This window comes from Pan troglodytes, chromosome 2 (assembly GCF_028858775.2).
Source record: "Pan troglodytes isolate AG18354 chromosome 2, NHGRI_mPanTro3-v2.0_pri, whole genome shotgun sequence".
Classification (NCBI taxonomy): Eukaryota; Metazoa; Chordata; class Mammalia; order Primates; family Hominidae; genus Pan; species Pan troglodytes.
Window position 1 is genome coordinate 123,233,574 of NC_086015.1, and position 17,212 is coordinate 123,250,785.

The 17,212-nt window shown below is 35.8% G+C and overlaps 1 protein-coding gene across 4 annotated transcripts in view; it reads right to left on the reverse strand.

The window, feature by feature from the left end:
- The window catches only part of GSK3B (glycogen synthase kinase 3 beta), a 272,442-nt gene that overhangs the window by 107,693 nt on the left and 147,537 nt on the right, over positions 1 to 17,212 (reverse strand). For all 4 annotated transcript variants that reach the window (XM_016941724.4, XM_016941721.3, XM_016941720.3 and 1 more), the window contains exon 3: positions 17,125 to 17,208. In XM_016941724.4, the coding sequence (XP_016797213.1) occupies positions 17,125 to 17,208 (84 nt within the window). The remainder of the gene's footprint in view (positions 1 to 17,124; positions 17,209 to 17,212) is intronic.

Genomic DNA, 17,212 nt, shown 5'->3' on the forward strand with positions numbered 1-17,212 from the left:
TATTTAATTTTATATATTTAAACTATATGTAAGATTAAAAGATGAATGCCAAGTTCAACAGAGATTTCTAGTTACAGGACTATAAACTGTCCTTCCCTTGTCTCAAAATTTTTATAAATGATTTCATTTATTACAGGTTGCAAATGCCATCAACAGCTAAGCAACATATGTAAAAGTGTGAAGCCAAATTGTGTAACGCAATAAGGGGCAACAGTTGGTAAATCACACAGTACAAAACTTAACTAACTACAAGCATTCTAGTTTAAAAAAAAAAAAAACAGAATGTGCTTGTCAAATAAAACACATCATGGGATAGATTTGGCTGTCAATTTATAACCTCTGATTTCAACACAGCCACCTAAGATTGACACAGACCTAGAAGAATGGCTTAAAATGAAACATTGAATAAAAATTTAAAGAACTTGGGCTGGTATGATAGACCAAACCCGCAATATGAAATTTAACAAAGGCCCTATGACTAAAATCAAAGTGTCAATGTATTATTGAGAATGAGAGAACAGAGGAACTCCAGATCAAACTTGACAGTAATACATCTGGAAATTAAAGAAGTGTAATTGAACAGAACTCAAAAAGAAAAAACACTGAGATGCAACCAATAAAAAACATCATGCAACATTAGGCTACAAAAGTATTGTGTTCAAATCAATGAAGATAATTCCACTCTACTTTGTATAGCTCATGCTGCATTGGAAGTAGTGATATCCCTTTATTGGCCACATATTTTATTCATAATATTAACACAGCAGAATACATCAAAGGAAGGCTAATGAAAGCATGTCTGCTATAGGCTGAACAATCTAATTTACTACACTATGAGAAATATGAAGGCACCAAAAAATGCTCTTGTTAAATTTACAAATGTTCTAATGTAAAATAAATAGCCACAGGGAATAACCCCGAGGAGACAGTGCCCATCCCTAGGAAACACCATATGTAGGGAAAACAGTAGTATTTTTGCAGTTCCAAAGTACGGTTTTGTTTGAAGCTTCTTGCTACAACATAATTAAGAAGGCTGAAGATGCTAATATTTTGAGAAGACCAGGATTCAGCATTTCTAGCATTCGTAATTTTCTGAAACATCTCAGGTTTGCTATTTCCTTAATGTAATCTATCTCCTTTGGATTCTCAGACACAATGCTAGAATACTCACAAATTGTAAACTTTAAAAACTAAATAGGCCGGGCACAGTGGCTCACGCCAGCAGTCCCAGCACCTTGGGAGGCCGAGGTGGGTGGATCTCTTGAGCCCGGAAGTTTAACACCAGCCTGGGCAACATGGCGAAACCCTGTCTCTACCAAAAATACAAAAGTTAGCCAGGCGTGGTGGCATGCACCTGTAGTCCCAGCTACTCAGGAGGCTGAGGCATGAGAATCGCTTCAACCCAGGAGGCGGAGGTTGCAGTAGTCAAGACTGTGCCACTGCACTCCAGCCTAGGTGACAGAGCAAGACTGTCTCAAAAAAACAAAACAAAACAAAACAAAAAGAAATAAAAAAATAAAATAAAAATTTAAAAACCCTAAATAGAACACACAGTATCATTTGGGAGGCAGGAGCTGAAAACGCTGAGTCTACTAACCTCAAATAACTGATACTAGGTTTCCAAAAAACTGGCAAAAGAGTCAATGCCAGAAGTCCTTTGAAAGGAATCTGCTATTATGCAAAGTGGATCTTACTTAGAAACTTCCAAAAAAATTACATAATGTATAATTTAGGGAGTATTTCTATGACTCAGTTTTCCTAGTTATTAATTTTATTAATAAACTATTCTCTAATCACTGATAACCACTTTTCTATGAACTCCACATTAAAACCACACACTGAGTAAGAAATTTAAGTGACAAAATTTTGATCACATGTAACAACAACTCAACAACAGCTGAGATAACTCCATCCTACCTTTGGAAAACACATTAGTATGATGTGTTATCTCCAGATAACTTCTGAGGTCAAGGAAATAAAATGACTTGAGGTTACATTTTTAATAGAATCATGATATAATTTAAAAAATCTGATGGAATGCAATACAACATATTAGAGATCCCAGCAATAAGACATCAAATGCAGCATCACAGTAACCCAGGATTCTCATCAGAATTGGACTGGGCATTCCAACTGGCAAAAATCTCCAAAATAGCTATCTTTTCTCTGATGGGTATGCCAGGCTGGCTAGAGATGAGAATATAGTACTAATAGTAAAGAGTGTGTGGATAAGGTAAGAGAATACCTTTTTGCTTGAGAGGTTGTGGGAAGGAAATGGGAAAGGGTAGGCACCTAGCATACAACGATTAAGGCAAATTTCATCCCTATCTCACACCTTAAAACAAAATAAACACCAAAATTACCAAAGGGTTTTTTTTTTTTAGAAAAATAATAAATGTGCCAGAAGAAAACATGGGTATTTCTGCAAATCTTGGAAGACAAAAGAGCTAAGCCATGGAGAAAAATAATGCCAATTTGATTACACAGAACTGTAAAACATCTATACTACCTTAAGAAAAAAAAACTCACACAAACCGAGTAAAAAAAACCATGACAATTTGGCAAATAAACAAATAAATAAACTTCTGCTACACATGACAAAAGCCTGATTTGTTTTTCTTTAAAACACAAATAGTACTTGGAAGTCAACAAGAAAAAACCAGTATTCAAACAGAAAACATGGAAATATAGACTGGGTATGGTGGCTCACGCCTGTAATCCCAGCACTTTGGGAGGCTGAGGCTGAGTTCAGGTGTTTGAGACCAGCTTGGCCAACATGATGAAACCCTGCCTCTACTGAAAATACAAAAATTAGCTGGATTTGGTGGCAGACACCTGTAATCTTAGCTACCCTGGAGGCTGAGGCAGGAGAATTGCTTGAACCCAGGAGGTGGAGGTTGCAGTGATCGAAATCATGCCGTTGCCCACCCCAACCCCTGCAAAACAAACAAACAAAAACAAGAAAGGAAATATGGAAATACGCATTAACAGATGGTCATAAAAATGGCCAACAAAACTGTAGAAAAATGCTCAGCCTCACTCATAATTAAAGAAATGTAATAAAGATAGCGATAAGCCACAATTTTTCATCTATCAAACTAGAAAAGAAAATTCAATCTGAGAAAACTAAGTATTGAAATAGATCACCATCCAATATGAACTACAACAATTCTTGTGAAAGTCCAAACTCATGCAATCTATTGGGCAGGCAATGGGTTATTAATTCAGAAGTGAAGACATAGAGCCCCCCCAACTAGACTCAGCAATGACACTTTAGGGATTACATCTATGAAAACAATTCGGTGTGTGTACACGCTCGTGCATGCATAAAATTTGTGAAGAGCAAGAAATTAAAAACACATCTGCATGCCATTATCTTATAATGCCAGAAAACAAAAACATGCTTTAAAATAAAACAAAAAGCCCACATGATAGTATGTTAAAGAAGCACAGGAGCCGCCAAGCGCCGCGGCTCACGCCTGTAATCCCAGCACTTTGGGAGGCCGAGGTGGGTGGATCACCTGAGGTCAGGAGTTTGAGCCAAGCCTGGCCAACATGGTGAAACCCCGTCTCTTGTGAAAATAAAAAAATTAGCCAGGCATGGTGGCAGACGCTTGTAATCTCAGCTACTTGGGAGGCCGAGGCAGGAGAATCACTTGAGCCTGGGAGGCAGAGGTTGCAGTGAGCAGAGATCAAGCCACTGCGCTCCAGCCTGATAGGCAGAACGAGACTCCTTCTTAAAAATAATAACCATAATAATAAATAAAACAAAAAACAAAAAAACAAACAAGAAGCACAGGAGGTAGCTGACAGAACTCCCAATGGCCAAACCTGGGACAATGTGGCCAATAAAATAAATACCCACAAATCCACACTGATAGAAATAAATGACTAAATAGATTAATACATGGGGGAAAAGAGACATGTCTCTTACACAAAATAAATCGAAATAATTTGTGTAGCTACTCCACCATTAAGGAAAAGAAGTATAGGGGCATAATTCCCACCTTAGGTGTAGTCTCTGCATAGTGACTTCCTTCCAAGGAATAAAGTATGGAAAGAGTGGGGAAAAGAGTAATTTTACAGTCAAGAAAACTAAACACTACATCAGTAAGGTGTTGAAAGTCAGTTAACAGCACTCATAAAGCATGTCGACAGTATGTGTCCTTGATATGATGTGATGAAAATGACACTTTACCTCTCTGTTGTCTTCTTGCCAAAAACCTGTAACCCCAGTTTTATCATTAAAAAAGCAGACAAACTCCAATAGTGAGGCATCCTACAAAACATCTGACCAGTACTCCAAAAAACTGTCGAGATCATCAAAACCAAGGAAAGTCTAAGAAACTGCCATGCAGGTAAGTAAGATAAGACCACTAACATCTCATTACATTGTAATGAGGGATCCTCAATGTGGTATTCTTTCTTATACTTTGTAAATGTAATGTGGTATCTCAAATGGGATCATAAACAAAAGACCTTAGACAAAAACTAAGGACATCTGAATAAACTATAATAATTAACTAACTGTAACAAATGTACCATATAATATCTTAACAATAGGGGAAACTTTGCAGGGTCTGTCCATATAGACATAAAAGCCCTATTACTGTATTGTTGGTAAAAAGGGAACATGTTCCAAAATACATATGTTATTACTACATTTACATATAATATATGTGCTCATACATGCATATAAGAAATTTATATCTGTTAAGAGTGGGATTAGGGAATTTAGGGATTAGGGTAAAAAATATTTCATTTTAATTTACTCCATTCTGTATTACTTCAATTTTTTATATAGTATGCATGTAATAACATTTTAGTTTTGCTGAAATATTAAAATAACATAAAAACAGATGACAACTGATATTCAAAAGAAACTCCTAGATTATTTTTGAGCAGATGATAATTACCACCTCATTTGCTGTCAGTAACATTTATACTTTATGAGGAGGTCCCGATAATTCCAACTCAAGAGCTTTATTATTACTTATATATTCACTTCCTAGGTCATACTCCATTGAAAATGTTAGCATTTCATCAGTCAAGTTTCATCCAGATAATCAATAAACCACTTTAATAAGACATCAACATAAAACTTTAAGGAAGATAGACCAAGCGAACTTAGATAGGTAATCACTTTATTTCACTGAATAAAATTCACTTCTATCAGTAATTTTCATAATGTAGTAAGATAAAGAGAGAGGAAAAGAGGGGAGAATTGCATATTGTCAACCTGATCAAGGTACCATTTCTGTAATTTGGGGTTTTCATCTAATTGAAAAAGAACAACGACAACAAAATTATTTTTATACTAGGAGGCTGACCTTGACCTAATCATATATGAACCCACTTTTACTTTCCTAGCCTCATCTCCACTACAATCCCCACTACCCCAACTTTATATACCAGCAATTTCAAACTACTTGTATCTCCTCTACACACACTGTGCTATTAACACCAAGTCTTTAAAATACTCTGTACTCCTTGGCATACATCAGTTCTACACTGTTTATCTAAATAGTTCCTATTAATTGGTATTAAAACCAATTCTTCACAGACTCTTTCAAAAAACAGAAGCAGAGGGAATACTTCTCAATGTCATTCTATGAAGCCAGTATTACCCGATACTAAAACCAAAGACATGACAAGAAAAACAAAAACAAAATAAAACTACTGATCGATATCCCTTATGAATATAGATGCAAAAACTCTTAACAAAGTACTGTTTAGCAACATATAAAAATGATTACACACTATGACCCAAGTGAGATTAATCTCAGAAATGTAAGGTAGGTTTAACATTCAAAAATCAACTTATATAAAACACCATTTTAATAAAAACAAAAACCACATAATCAATAGAGAAAAAGCACTTGCCAAAATCCAACACCCTTTCATAAAAATGCTTCAACAAGCTAGAAATAGAAGAGAACTTCCTCAACTGATAACATTATATCTATGAAAAACCCAAGACTAACATCACACTTGAAGATGAAAGACTGAATGCTTTGCCACTAAAATCAGGAGCAAGAACAAGAATGTCTGCATTTATCTCTTCTAGTAAGCATTTATCTGCATTTATCTCTTCTGTACTAGAGACTCTAGCCAGAATGGTGGCCAGAAGAAAAAAATAAAAGGCTTCAGGTTATATATATAAATAACATAAATATATATATAAAATATAAATATATATATATATATATTTTTTTTTTTTTTTTGAGACAAAGTCTCGCTCTGTCACCCAGGCTGGAGTGCAGTGATAGGATCTCAGCTCACTTCAACCTCTGCCTCCCAGGTTCAAGTGATTCTCCTGCCTCGGCCTCCTGAGTAGCTGGGATTACAGGCGCACACCACCATACCTGGCTAATTTTTGTATTTTTTAGTAGAGATGGGGTTTTGCCATGTTGGCCAGGCTGGTCTCGAACTCCTGACCTCAGGTGATACACCTGCCTTGGCCTCCCAAAGTGCTGGGATTACAGGTGTGAGCCAATGCACCTAGCCTTGGGTATCATATGTTGATAAAAAAAATCAAGTCATCAAGGAGCTATAACAATTATATACACAAATGCACCAAACAACACAGCCCCCAATACATGAAACAAAGACTAACAGAATAGAAGGGAGAAATGGGCAGCTGTACAATAGTTGGAGACTTCAATATACCACTCTCAATAATGAACAGAACATCAAGACAGATCAATAAGGAAACAGAAAACTTGAACAACACTATAAACCAACTGGACCCAACATACATATACAGAATACAGCCACCCCCAAATAGCAGAGAACACATTATTTTGCACCTGAGCATAGGTCTATGCAGGATAGACCATATATTAGGCCACAAAACAATGTTAATAAATTTTAAAAGACTGAAATCATATGAAATATCTTTTCTGACCACAATGAAATGAAACTAAAAATTAGTAATGAAGGGAAACCAGAAAATTCACAAATGTGTGGAAATTAAACAATTCACTGTAGACAACCAACGGTTTAAAGAAGATAACAGACAACACACTTGCTATAGTTTGGACTGTTTGTCCCCCTAAACCTCATGGTAAAACTTGATCCTCAGTGTTGGAGATGGGGTCTAATGGAAGGTATTTGGACCACAGAGGTGGATCCCTCATGAATGGAATTGTGCCTTCCTCTTGGTAATGAATGTGTTCTCATTCTATGAGTTCCCTCCCACTACAACTGGTTGGTAAAAAGAGCCTGACACCTCTCTGCTATCTGGCCACGTAACCACTGCATTTGTTGGCTCCCCTTCACCTTCCACCACAAGTGGAGGCAGCCTGAGACTTTCACTTTCTAGCTAGCAGAATTGTGAGCCACATAAACCTCTTTCCTTTACAAATTACTTGGCCTCAGGTATTCCTTTATAGCAACACTAAACTGACTAAGATAATACTCTCAAACAAGAAAAATTTTTACATAGTTAAGACATAATACCAAGACTTACGGGATGCAGCAAAGACAGTGCTCAGAAGGAAATTTACAGCTGTAAATGCTTACATTAAGAAAGAAGATCTCAAATCATTAATCTAACTCTACAACCGGAGAACTACAAAGAAGAAACTGAACCCAAAGCTAACAGAAGGAAGGAAATAAGAAATATATGAATAGAGATGAATAAAACAGAGAACAGAAAAAAAACAGAATCAACAAAACTAAAAGTGTTTTTTCTTTTCAATCAACAAAACTGACAAACCCTTAAAAGAGTTTAGATGTAGGGATAGACTGACAAATAAAAAGAAAAAGAATTAAAATCAGAAATGAAAGTGGGGCCATTACTACTAACCTCACAGAGACAAAAAGGATGAAAACAGCATACTACAAATAATCGTATGTTAACATATTAGACAACCTGGATGAAATGGGCAAATTCCTACAAATACACAGATTATCAAACTGACTCAAAATGAAACAGACGATCTTAACAAACATACACACAAGTAGAGATTTAATTAGTAATAAAGAAAAAAACCTCCCAACAAAGTAAAGTCCAGGACCTGATGATTTCAGTGGTAACTTCTGCCAGTTTATTAAAGAAGAAATTAACAATAATCTTTCTAAGACTCTTCTTAAAAAAACAGAAAAGGAAGGAGCACTTCTTACCTCATTCTACAAGGCAAGCATTACCCTATACCAAAGCCAGATAAACACATCACAAAAAAGAAAAATTACCAACCAATATCCCTTATAAATATAAACGCAAAAATCCTCATGAAAATACTAGAATATGAAATCTAATAGCATATTAAAAGATTATACCCCATGACCAAGATTGGGGTATAATCCTTTATCTCAGGAATACAACAGTGGTTCAACATAAGAAAATCAATGTAATATATCATGTTAATAAAATGATGGAAAAAACCCCACATGATCATTTCAATTATCACCAAAAGGGCATCTGATAAACTCCAATTCCATTTCGTGATAAAACGGAAAATGTTTTAAAAATAACAGTGATAGCTGCATTATATCATATACGTAATTAATGCTCTTGAATTCTATACAATTATATATTGATATTCAGCAATGAATATCCCAAAAGTAAAATTAAGAAAATAATTCCTTTACAATAACACAATCTATAGAAATAGTTATTGTAATACCTATAATAAATCTTAATATACTTCAAAAAACAAATGTTAATATCTGGGCTGAGCCTATTTTAGCTCTCAGTTTTCTACGACTATCTAGAAGGCTTTCAATAAATCTACATAGCCAACTTCACATTGTCTCAGGCACTGGGCTAAGCATTAAAGAAACAAAATTAATAAAATCTCACCATGCTGCTGAGAATTACACAACCTAGTAAAAAGATCTAGTTAAAAAAATAATAATTAAAATACAAGAAAAATGTCATGAAAGAAGTATGTGCAAGATATTCCAAGGAGAGAGAAGCTTTTGGGGCTAAAAGGGGGGCTGGGGGAGAGAAAATAGTGAGATATCAGATGGAGCTACTTTTGAGCAGTGACAATACAATGAAAAAGAACTCAACAAAAATAGAGCAGGGGTGGAGGGTAGGAAAGAAGCATTCCAGAAGGTATTTGCATTAACAGGGATAATACAACATATTCTGACAATTGCACATACTTTGGGCAAGGCTAGAACATAGATAGCCTGTGAGAAAGGAGAGATGAGTCAAGTAAGGTCACGATATAGATGTTCAAAGACCTTGTATGTCGTGCTAAGAAATCTGGAATTTACCTTTTAGGTAACTGAAGAAGTGATACAATCAGAAGGATTGCCTGCTGCCATGTTACATTAGGGATGGTCACAACTCCCATCTCCAACATCTCCAATGCTAATTGATCATATAAAGCTTTTGGTAAACCCAGACAATAAATTCTTAAGACAATGACCCATACTGTCTCTTCTAATTGTTTAGAATAATCTATGATTTATCCCTGTTTTAAAATACTGTTTAGGCTAGGGGTGGGGAGGAAGTAAAGGTATGTACTAGAAGAAGAGAAATCACCAAGAGTTTAGATAAGAAATAATGTGGGCCTGAACTAAGGCAGCATTATCAGTGAAATAGAAAGAACAGATTCAAATAAGTCAACAAAAAGGTCTAGCATAACATCCAGGTTTCTTATTTTAATAATTGATATATAGCAGGGATAAGGGGAGTCGTAAATTCTAACATGCTAAATGTTGACGGCTCAGGCTTCCAGGTAGAGATTTCTGGTTGGTACTAAAATTTGAGGCTCTAGAGTTCATCAGGGAGACCTCAACTGAAGATAAACATTAGAGAGTCACTGAAATCACAAGGATTGAGAATATGGCCCAGGATAAGTATGAAAGTAAAGAAAAATGGAGAATAAAACCCTAGGGAACACCAAGAACTAATGGTTAGAGGTAATGAAAGAAAAACTAATACATGATACTATAAACATTTTACTTACATGGCCACAATTTTCACAGTAACATAAGTGTGTGTGTGTGTGTGTGTGTGTATACACATGGTGTATATAACACAAGTATATATATAAAAATATATATAAAACACAAGTATATATATTATACATACATATATTACCCTCATTTTAGCGATAAGGAGAAAAATTAAGCAATTTGCTTGAGGACACATGCCAGTCCTCATGGCCAGACACATGAACAGCAGAGTCACTATTCATACTCAAATTGATTCTTTATACTATACTGCTTCAAAATTAAGAAGGAACTGTTCTTGGCCTTTTCTTTCTTTCTTTCATCCCTTAATATAACCATATGCACACATGCCTGCTCTCGAAAAAGTTAAAACTGATTAGAAATGAGTACATATACATACATACATACAAGTTTTAGAAACCTCTGATAAAAGTTCTTTATTAAAAGAAAAACATATACTAAAATTAAGAGTGGTGGTATTAGGGAAGGTTAATGGAATCCAGAGCTGGACTGTGGGGGCTCAAATCTCATCAAAACATTTCTAATAAATATTTATAAATATTTACATAGCTTGCTATAATTATATCTCCTTGGCTCTTGGGTGAATGGCTTGATAGTTCTGTTTTATCTTTTGGGGGTCAGAGATTTCTTTGAAAACCTAATAAAACACCCAAGCTAGCTCCCTTGAAAAAATGCACAATCTTTATTTTAGAAGAGTCACATACTTCCTGCAAACTAGAAATTTAAAATACTGGTTTAAATCACTCTATGGGCAGGTCACATCACTTAACTTCTCTCCATCTCCTCTTCATAGAACCGTTGTGAGGATTAAATGAGTAAATATAAGTAATGTGTTTAGATTAATGCCTGGCATATAGTATCTCATACCTTTTAGCTATTATTATCAATACCACTACTTCTAGTACTGCAACTATTACTACTAATTTTTTTTTTTTTTTTTGAGATGGAGCTTCGCTCTTGTTGCCCAAGCTGGAGTGCAATGGCTCGATCTCGGCTCACTGCAACCTCTGCCTCCTGGGTTCAAGCGATTCTCCTGCCTCAGCCTCCTGAGTAGCTGGGATTACAGGCACTTGCCATCACACCTGGCTAATTTTTTTTATTTTTAGTAGAAATGGGGTTTCACCATGTTAGCCAGGCTGGTCTCAAATTCCTGACCCCAGGAGATTCACCCGCCTCGGCCTCTCAAACGTGCTGGGATTACAGGCGTAAGCCACCTTGACTGGCCTAATACTACTATTAATATTATAATCTCCCCTTGCTTGATAATTTACTAAGATATTTTTTAATGTTCTATTTCTAGCACACTGCTTCTGGAGGAATGTACATCCTATGCTAAACACTATAGCATACTATACAGACTCTGGAGTCAGACTACTTGGAGCTGACGCCCAACATTGCCATTTAGTAGTTGTATGGTAACTTACTTAACGGCTGTTGTATCAGTTTCTTCTATAAAATAGTGCTTCTGTAAAATAGTACCCATTCTTTAATTGGTTGCTATGAGGTTTAAGTGAGTTATAAAATATGTAAACAGCTCAGGACAATGTTTGACATATAAAAAGCGCAATATATATTTGCTATTAATAAACACAATAATAGGTAAAATAGTAAATTAATGTTTATTAAGTGTTAATTTATATGCCGGGTACTATAATGAGCACGTGATAACCTTATTACATTTGTTCCTTACAAAACCCCTACTGTGCAGATGGCGGGGAGGAGGCTTATAAAAGTAAGTATCTTGCCCAGAGTCATACTACTATCAAGTGGCAGAAATGGAATGCAAACTCAAATATTTCTAGCTACAAAGCCAGTGCTCTTTACTTTTCAGAATGAATCCTTGGCATATATGTCACCCCTACCCTTTCCTCTCCAGAGCTAGTGGTAGACCAGCAAAATTAAGCACAGCATTCTGCTCCCTGATCCCAGATGCAGTGGTACAATCCTCCCCTTCTGGATACAGGTCCCCATTACTATCAATAGAACAAAGGTGGCATGAGAAATAAAATCAACTGTCATCTTTGTTATTTGAACAGTCTCTCACAAAGTAGAAGGCAGAGGTTTTTCGCTTTATTATTAAAGTAATCTATGAACCACAAGGAAAAAAACTTTTAAATGAAAAGTTACTTAGAGAAGTTTTTCTTACAGAAAACTATTAATTGATTGAAATAAAATTTAAGGATCTTGTGAAGACATAACACAGTTTTTATTTTTATTTTTTATTTTTTGAGACGGAGTTTCACTGTTGTTGCCCAGGCTGGAGTACAATGGGGCAATCTCGGCTCACTGCAACCTCCTCCTCCTGGGTTCAAGCGATTCTCCTGCTTCAGCCTCTCGAGTAGCTGGGATTACAGGCACCCGCCACCACACCCAGATAATTTTTTGTATTTTTAGTAGAGATGGGGTTTCACTACGTTGGCCAAGCTGGTCTCGATTCACCCGCCACGGCCTCCCAAAATGCTGGGATTACAGGTGTGAGCCACCACACCCAGCTCATAACATGGTTTTTATCATATGATCTTCAGAGTCCTAGAGTTCTTTGGGGTAAGCTATAACTCAGAAAAGGCAAAATCATCTGATCCCACACCTTAGCTTCAACTAGGGCAACTCTGCTTTTCATATGTTCTATCAGAGGTCTTCGGAAAATTTCATTGGGGATGTAGAAAGTTTCTACTGCCAAATATTAAAAAAAGAGAAAGACTATTCTGTAAGATACTTGCAACTCACAAAACTATAAGCCCAGGGTTTCAAAACACTCAAATATCTCATTTTTCTCTAATGGGAAGGTAAGAGAGGAGGTACTACTTACTCTAAACTAAATCATAGTTAGTTACTACTGGGTAACATAGAGTATATGAATTGACTACATGATGCTCTAGTTACTACAGCAAACATTAATAATTCCAACCAGAAAACTAAGGCTAATTAGTACACATCTCTAATCTCTGTCCTGACTTAATTCCTCTTTCTTCTAGTTACATTGGCTACCCCTTTCCCCTGTTACAGGATAAAAGCTGATTATCCACTATCCCTAAAGAAAGTCTTTAAAATGCAAAAGGCAGAATACAATAAAAAGAAGGTTACCAAAATAGACATACCATTCAGTCAAACTGTGGTCAATGAAATGTAAAACATGCCTGTTATTACAGAAATCCTACTTTAATTCTCCCAGAGCTGCAAAAGTACTTACAGACAGAAATTATGACAAGGCCACAGGGTAGCTTAGCTACAATTCTAAAATTAAAAATAACGATGTGGGAATAGATAAAATATTATATAGTATAACAATGGAATATTAGATAACCAAAATACCTATACATATTATGAGGCAAGAGAAAAAAATCTTTATGAGATCATAAATAATTATGCATACACCTATATAAACATGTACGTATGGAATAAGATACACAGAACTGAAGTCAAAGGTCAGGACAGTAGTAGTGAATAATTTAGTTGTTTTCCTTAACATTTTCCAAAAAGGGAGTAATAGAGGCCCAGAGAGAAGAGACACTAAGAGAGACAACGAAGAAGATTTAAGACAGATGAGAACCCATATACAGATTTAGAAGCAATCAGAAAGAGAGTGGGATGGGTAAAATCCCATTGAAAGACGGGTATAGAAACCCAGAGAAAGAGGTTGATGGAGACCCATAAAAAGGAAATAAGAGAGGGAGAGAGACAGAGAGAAAAAGGGTGTGGGGGAGAAGAGAGAGACAAGAAAGAAAGAGACAGAGAAAAAAGAAAGAGTTATATGGAGGGAAAAGAAATCCAAAAAGGGGGTGACACAGACCAAGAGAGGTGGACAAAAGCCCAGAGACAGAAAGATAGAGACCTGGAGCCTACAGTGAAAGGTTGAGGAATCCAGAAAGGTGAAGAGAGACTAAAGACAAAGGAGAAAAAAGGGCTAGAGAAAGAGACTGATAGAAAAAAGAGAGGGAAAGAAAGTCAGAGATGTTATAGAGAATGAGAGAATTTTTTTAAATTCCCAAAAGCATTTTAAGTCATCTATTCTAGAACCTAACCAAGTCTTTAATCTCTCTAATCCTGAAACAATGAGTTATTCTTTCTCATCTTCACAATGTCCTCAACTAATCTCCCTAATTGCCTCCTCAAACTTCCTGTAGGCTCATGTTCTTATCACTGATCTCCCTCCCATAACATTCTCTCAAAAACCTCAAAAAGAAAATTTCTAATAACCTCAATCTCTTCATGGAGGGTTTCTTTTTACTGTCTTACCCTAGAGAAAACCTGGATCTCACCTAAACGTCAAAAGAAACCTCAAAAAGAAAACTGAAACCTCAAGAAAATTTCTAATGACCTCAATTTCTTCATGCAGGGTTCTTTTTACCGTTTTGCGCTAGAGAAAACCTGAATCTCACCTAAAGGCACTGGTTTCCTTGCAGTTCTTTCAAATGAAGACTGGTCACCTCCTGACAAATTCTAGAAACAGAAGGCAATAAATATTGCCAAACCGCTGATTTTTCACCGTCCTGGCCTCAAACAGCACTCCATGTCTCCTCCCCACCAAGCTCCACATGGCTACACACCCTCTTTATCCTACTTTGTCAATGTCACTTCTCCACCTAGAGCCACCACCACCATCTACGAAGTCACACATCTATCCATCTACTGGGCATCTCTACTTGCATGCGTCATAAGCATCTCAAATGATTAATTTATTATTTCATCCTACAAAACTCTTCTCATATATAATATACACAAGCAATACATAAGGCTTCTGCTAGAAAAATGCCTACCAAATATAGGACTGCCACATTCCAAGATAAATCATCTTCAAGGATTTGCAAGAATTTCACAGACATTTAGGTTCCTTTCTAAACAGCAGTGGATACTCTCAGTAACCTATTCCAAGAAAGTCAGAACTGAAAATAACTAACCTGAGCACTCAACCCTAGAAAAGAATCCATCTTCTCCTATGGGAAGAAATAGTTTACTACTTGGTCTCCTGAAGGATATCTTAGCCCTGCCAGAACAATTCAGAAGTGGAGATCATGAATGGGGCAAAAAGAAATTCTCTCTTTGGTGGCTGGGAGATTACGGGAAGTCTTGAACCTATGTATTTCTGCACATCTTAGAAAAATTTCCTTTTATTGACAAAGAAGGACCATTATTTTCAGCAATATATCACAACTTTTCTTCTCTTCTTCCTTTTTGTTTTTAATGAAGCTATCCCAAAATTAGGAGGTATCTTTTTTTAAAAAAATTTTTGGAAAATTTACAAAGCTCAAGAGAAAGTTCTGACATAAAGAAAATATTAGGTCTATTACTTTTTATAATAGAGGTTAATCTCTGTTAATGACTTCTAATTGCTCTTTATCTGTAAGAACCTTTAAGATAAGTAAGAAACTGAGAACAGCAGCAGAGAGGAAATTATCCTCTGGGGCATACAGATAAGAGGCAGTCAGTTGTCACCCCCGATGCAGGATTAAGTCAGGCCAAGAGCTGACTATGACAGGAGCTTTCCACCAAACCAAAACCAGACAAGTAAGCCATCAGGTGCCTTGCATTCAAACGGTTTGATAGTCTTTCTTTTCTGCTCTTCAACTTCTTAAGAGTTAAATGAGTTAATATTTATAAAGCATTAAAACAGTGCCTAGCATATAAGGAATGCTATATACATTAAAGTAAGTAATCAAAGAGAAAATGTTTAAGAACTCTGGGAGGAGGCCTTTTTTCAAATGAATCTATTGTAATCCAGCAGTTTATGGAACAAATAATTCTTACCCAGGAGTATCATGATGTATCTAGTAACAACAACAACAACAACAAAATGAAGATGCAAAATTTCATTACAAAGAGTGTACTTGTGAACCTAACAGAGGCTGTACAATTTTACTTAGGAAGAGACAGGAAAAAGCAAACACATGACAAAACAGATCAGAATAAAGATAATAACAGGCCATTTGGTAGGTTTTAAAAAGCTCTAATACTTATGAGGGTTCACAATCCCTAGTAAACCAGAGGTATCATTTAAACTGAAAAAAAAAAAAAAAAAGCAACTGAAAAGCAAGTGTCAATAAAGGGCCAATTTGCTAACTATAGTTGTTAAAACGTATTGGTTGTAATACATGTGTATATACACAACAATTATATGACTGTAGGTATTTATATCAAAATTCGGGCTTAATACATTGACTTCTTCCTATATAATAGGCACTGTAATGAAAAAAGACTTTCTATGGAAATAATCTAAATAAAGTTTAATAGAAAATGTTGTCAGGCAATATTTGCTGTAAAAAAAAAAGCTTAATAGAAAATGGCTAAAAACTGTTATACTAAAAAACAGTTACATAAAGTAACAAGAACACTGAGCTAGGAATCAAGTATTATGGATCTAAGAACATTAGATACTATATGCATGAAATCTGAAGTCCAAAAGACCAACTGAAGTTATCCAAAGTCATATTTATTTAGCCAAAAGAATCAAGTGATTTGTTACCTGCCCTGCGTATGCACTCCAAACCAGTGAAAAGAAAGAAAGGATAGCGACAGGCAGAAAAATAAAGACACCAAGGAAAAACAGAAGAAATTTATTTTCTTTGCTCCAACTTCATTGATTATTGTGTCTTCTGAAGAGAAAGAGGTTGGGAGGAGTTATTAACAGCACAAAGTCTTCTTTATCCTTTGGTTTTGCAGAATTCTATGTGGTCAGACATAGGGATCACTTAAAGTAAGCTCTGCAATATTACATCTTTTCCAACTTTTTCACTGGCCAAGGATGGCTCAACTTGCTTCCAAATGTTTAACTCTCATTCTGTTCCTATCAGTCCTCTTGCTACCTCTTTACCTCTTATCAACTTCACTTAACAAAATGACTTAATTTTCCTCCCTGCAATAAATAGGTAAACTATCAGAGGGCTGCGTAAGCACATAAGGAATATAGGTGTCTTTAAAAAAAAAAAAAAAGTATATAGATTTTCTTGAGAAGTGAAGACATACTTTAACAAAGAAGAAAATTCTTAAAAGTGCATTCCTTTTATCTTACTAATGCTTTCCTGATATAACTAATGATATTCAATGACCATACCTTGGGCTGAGTATTGCTGGGGCAAGTGTTTCAGAATTTTTCCATTCCATTAGCAAAACTGTCTATGAGCGGTGGGGAGATTAATTTCTAGAAAAATAACAAATTTATCACAATATTCAGTACACACTTTGTGTCAAACCTACCTTCTCACCACTGGAGTAGAAGAAATAACGCAATCGGACTATGTTACAGTGATCTAGCTTTCTCATGATCTGGAGCTCTCGATTCTGA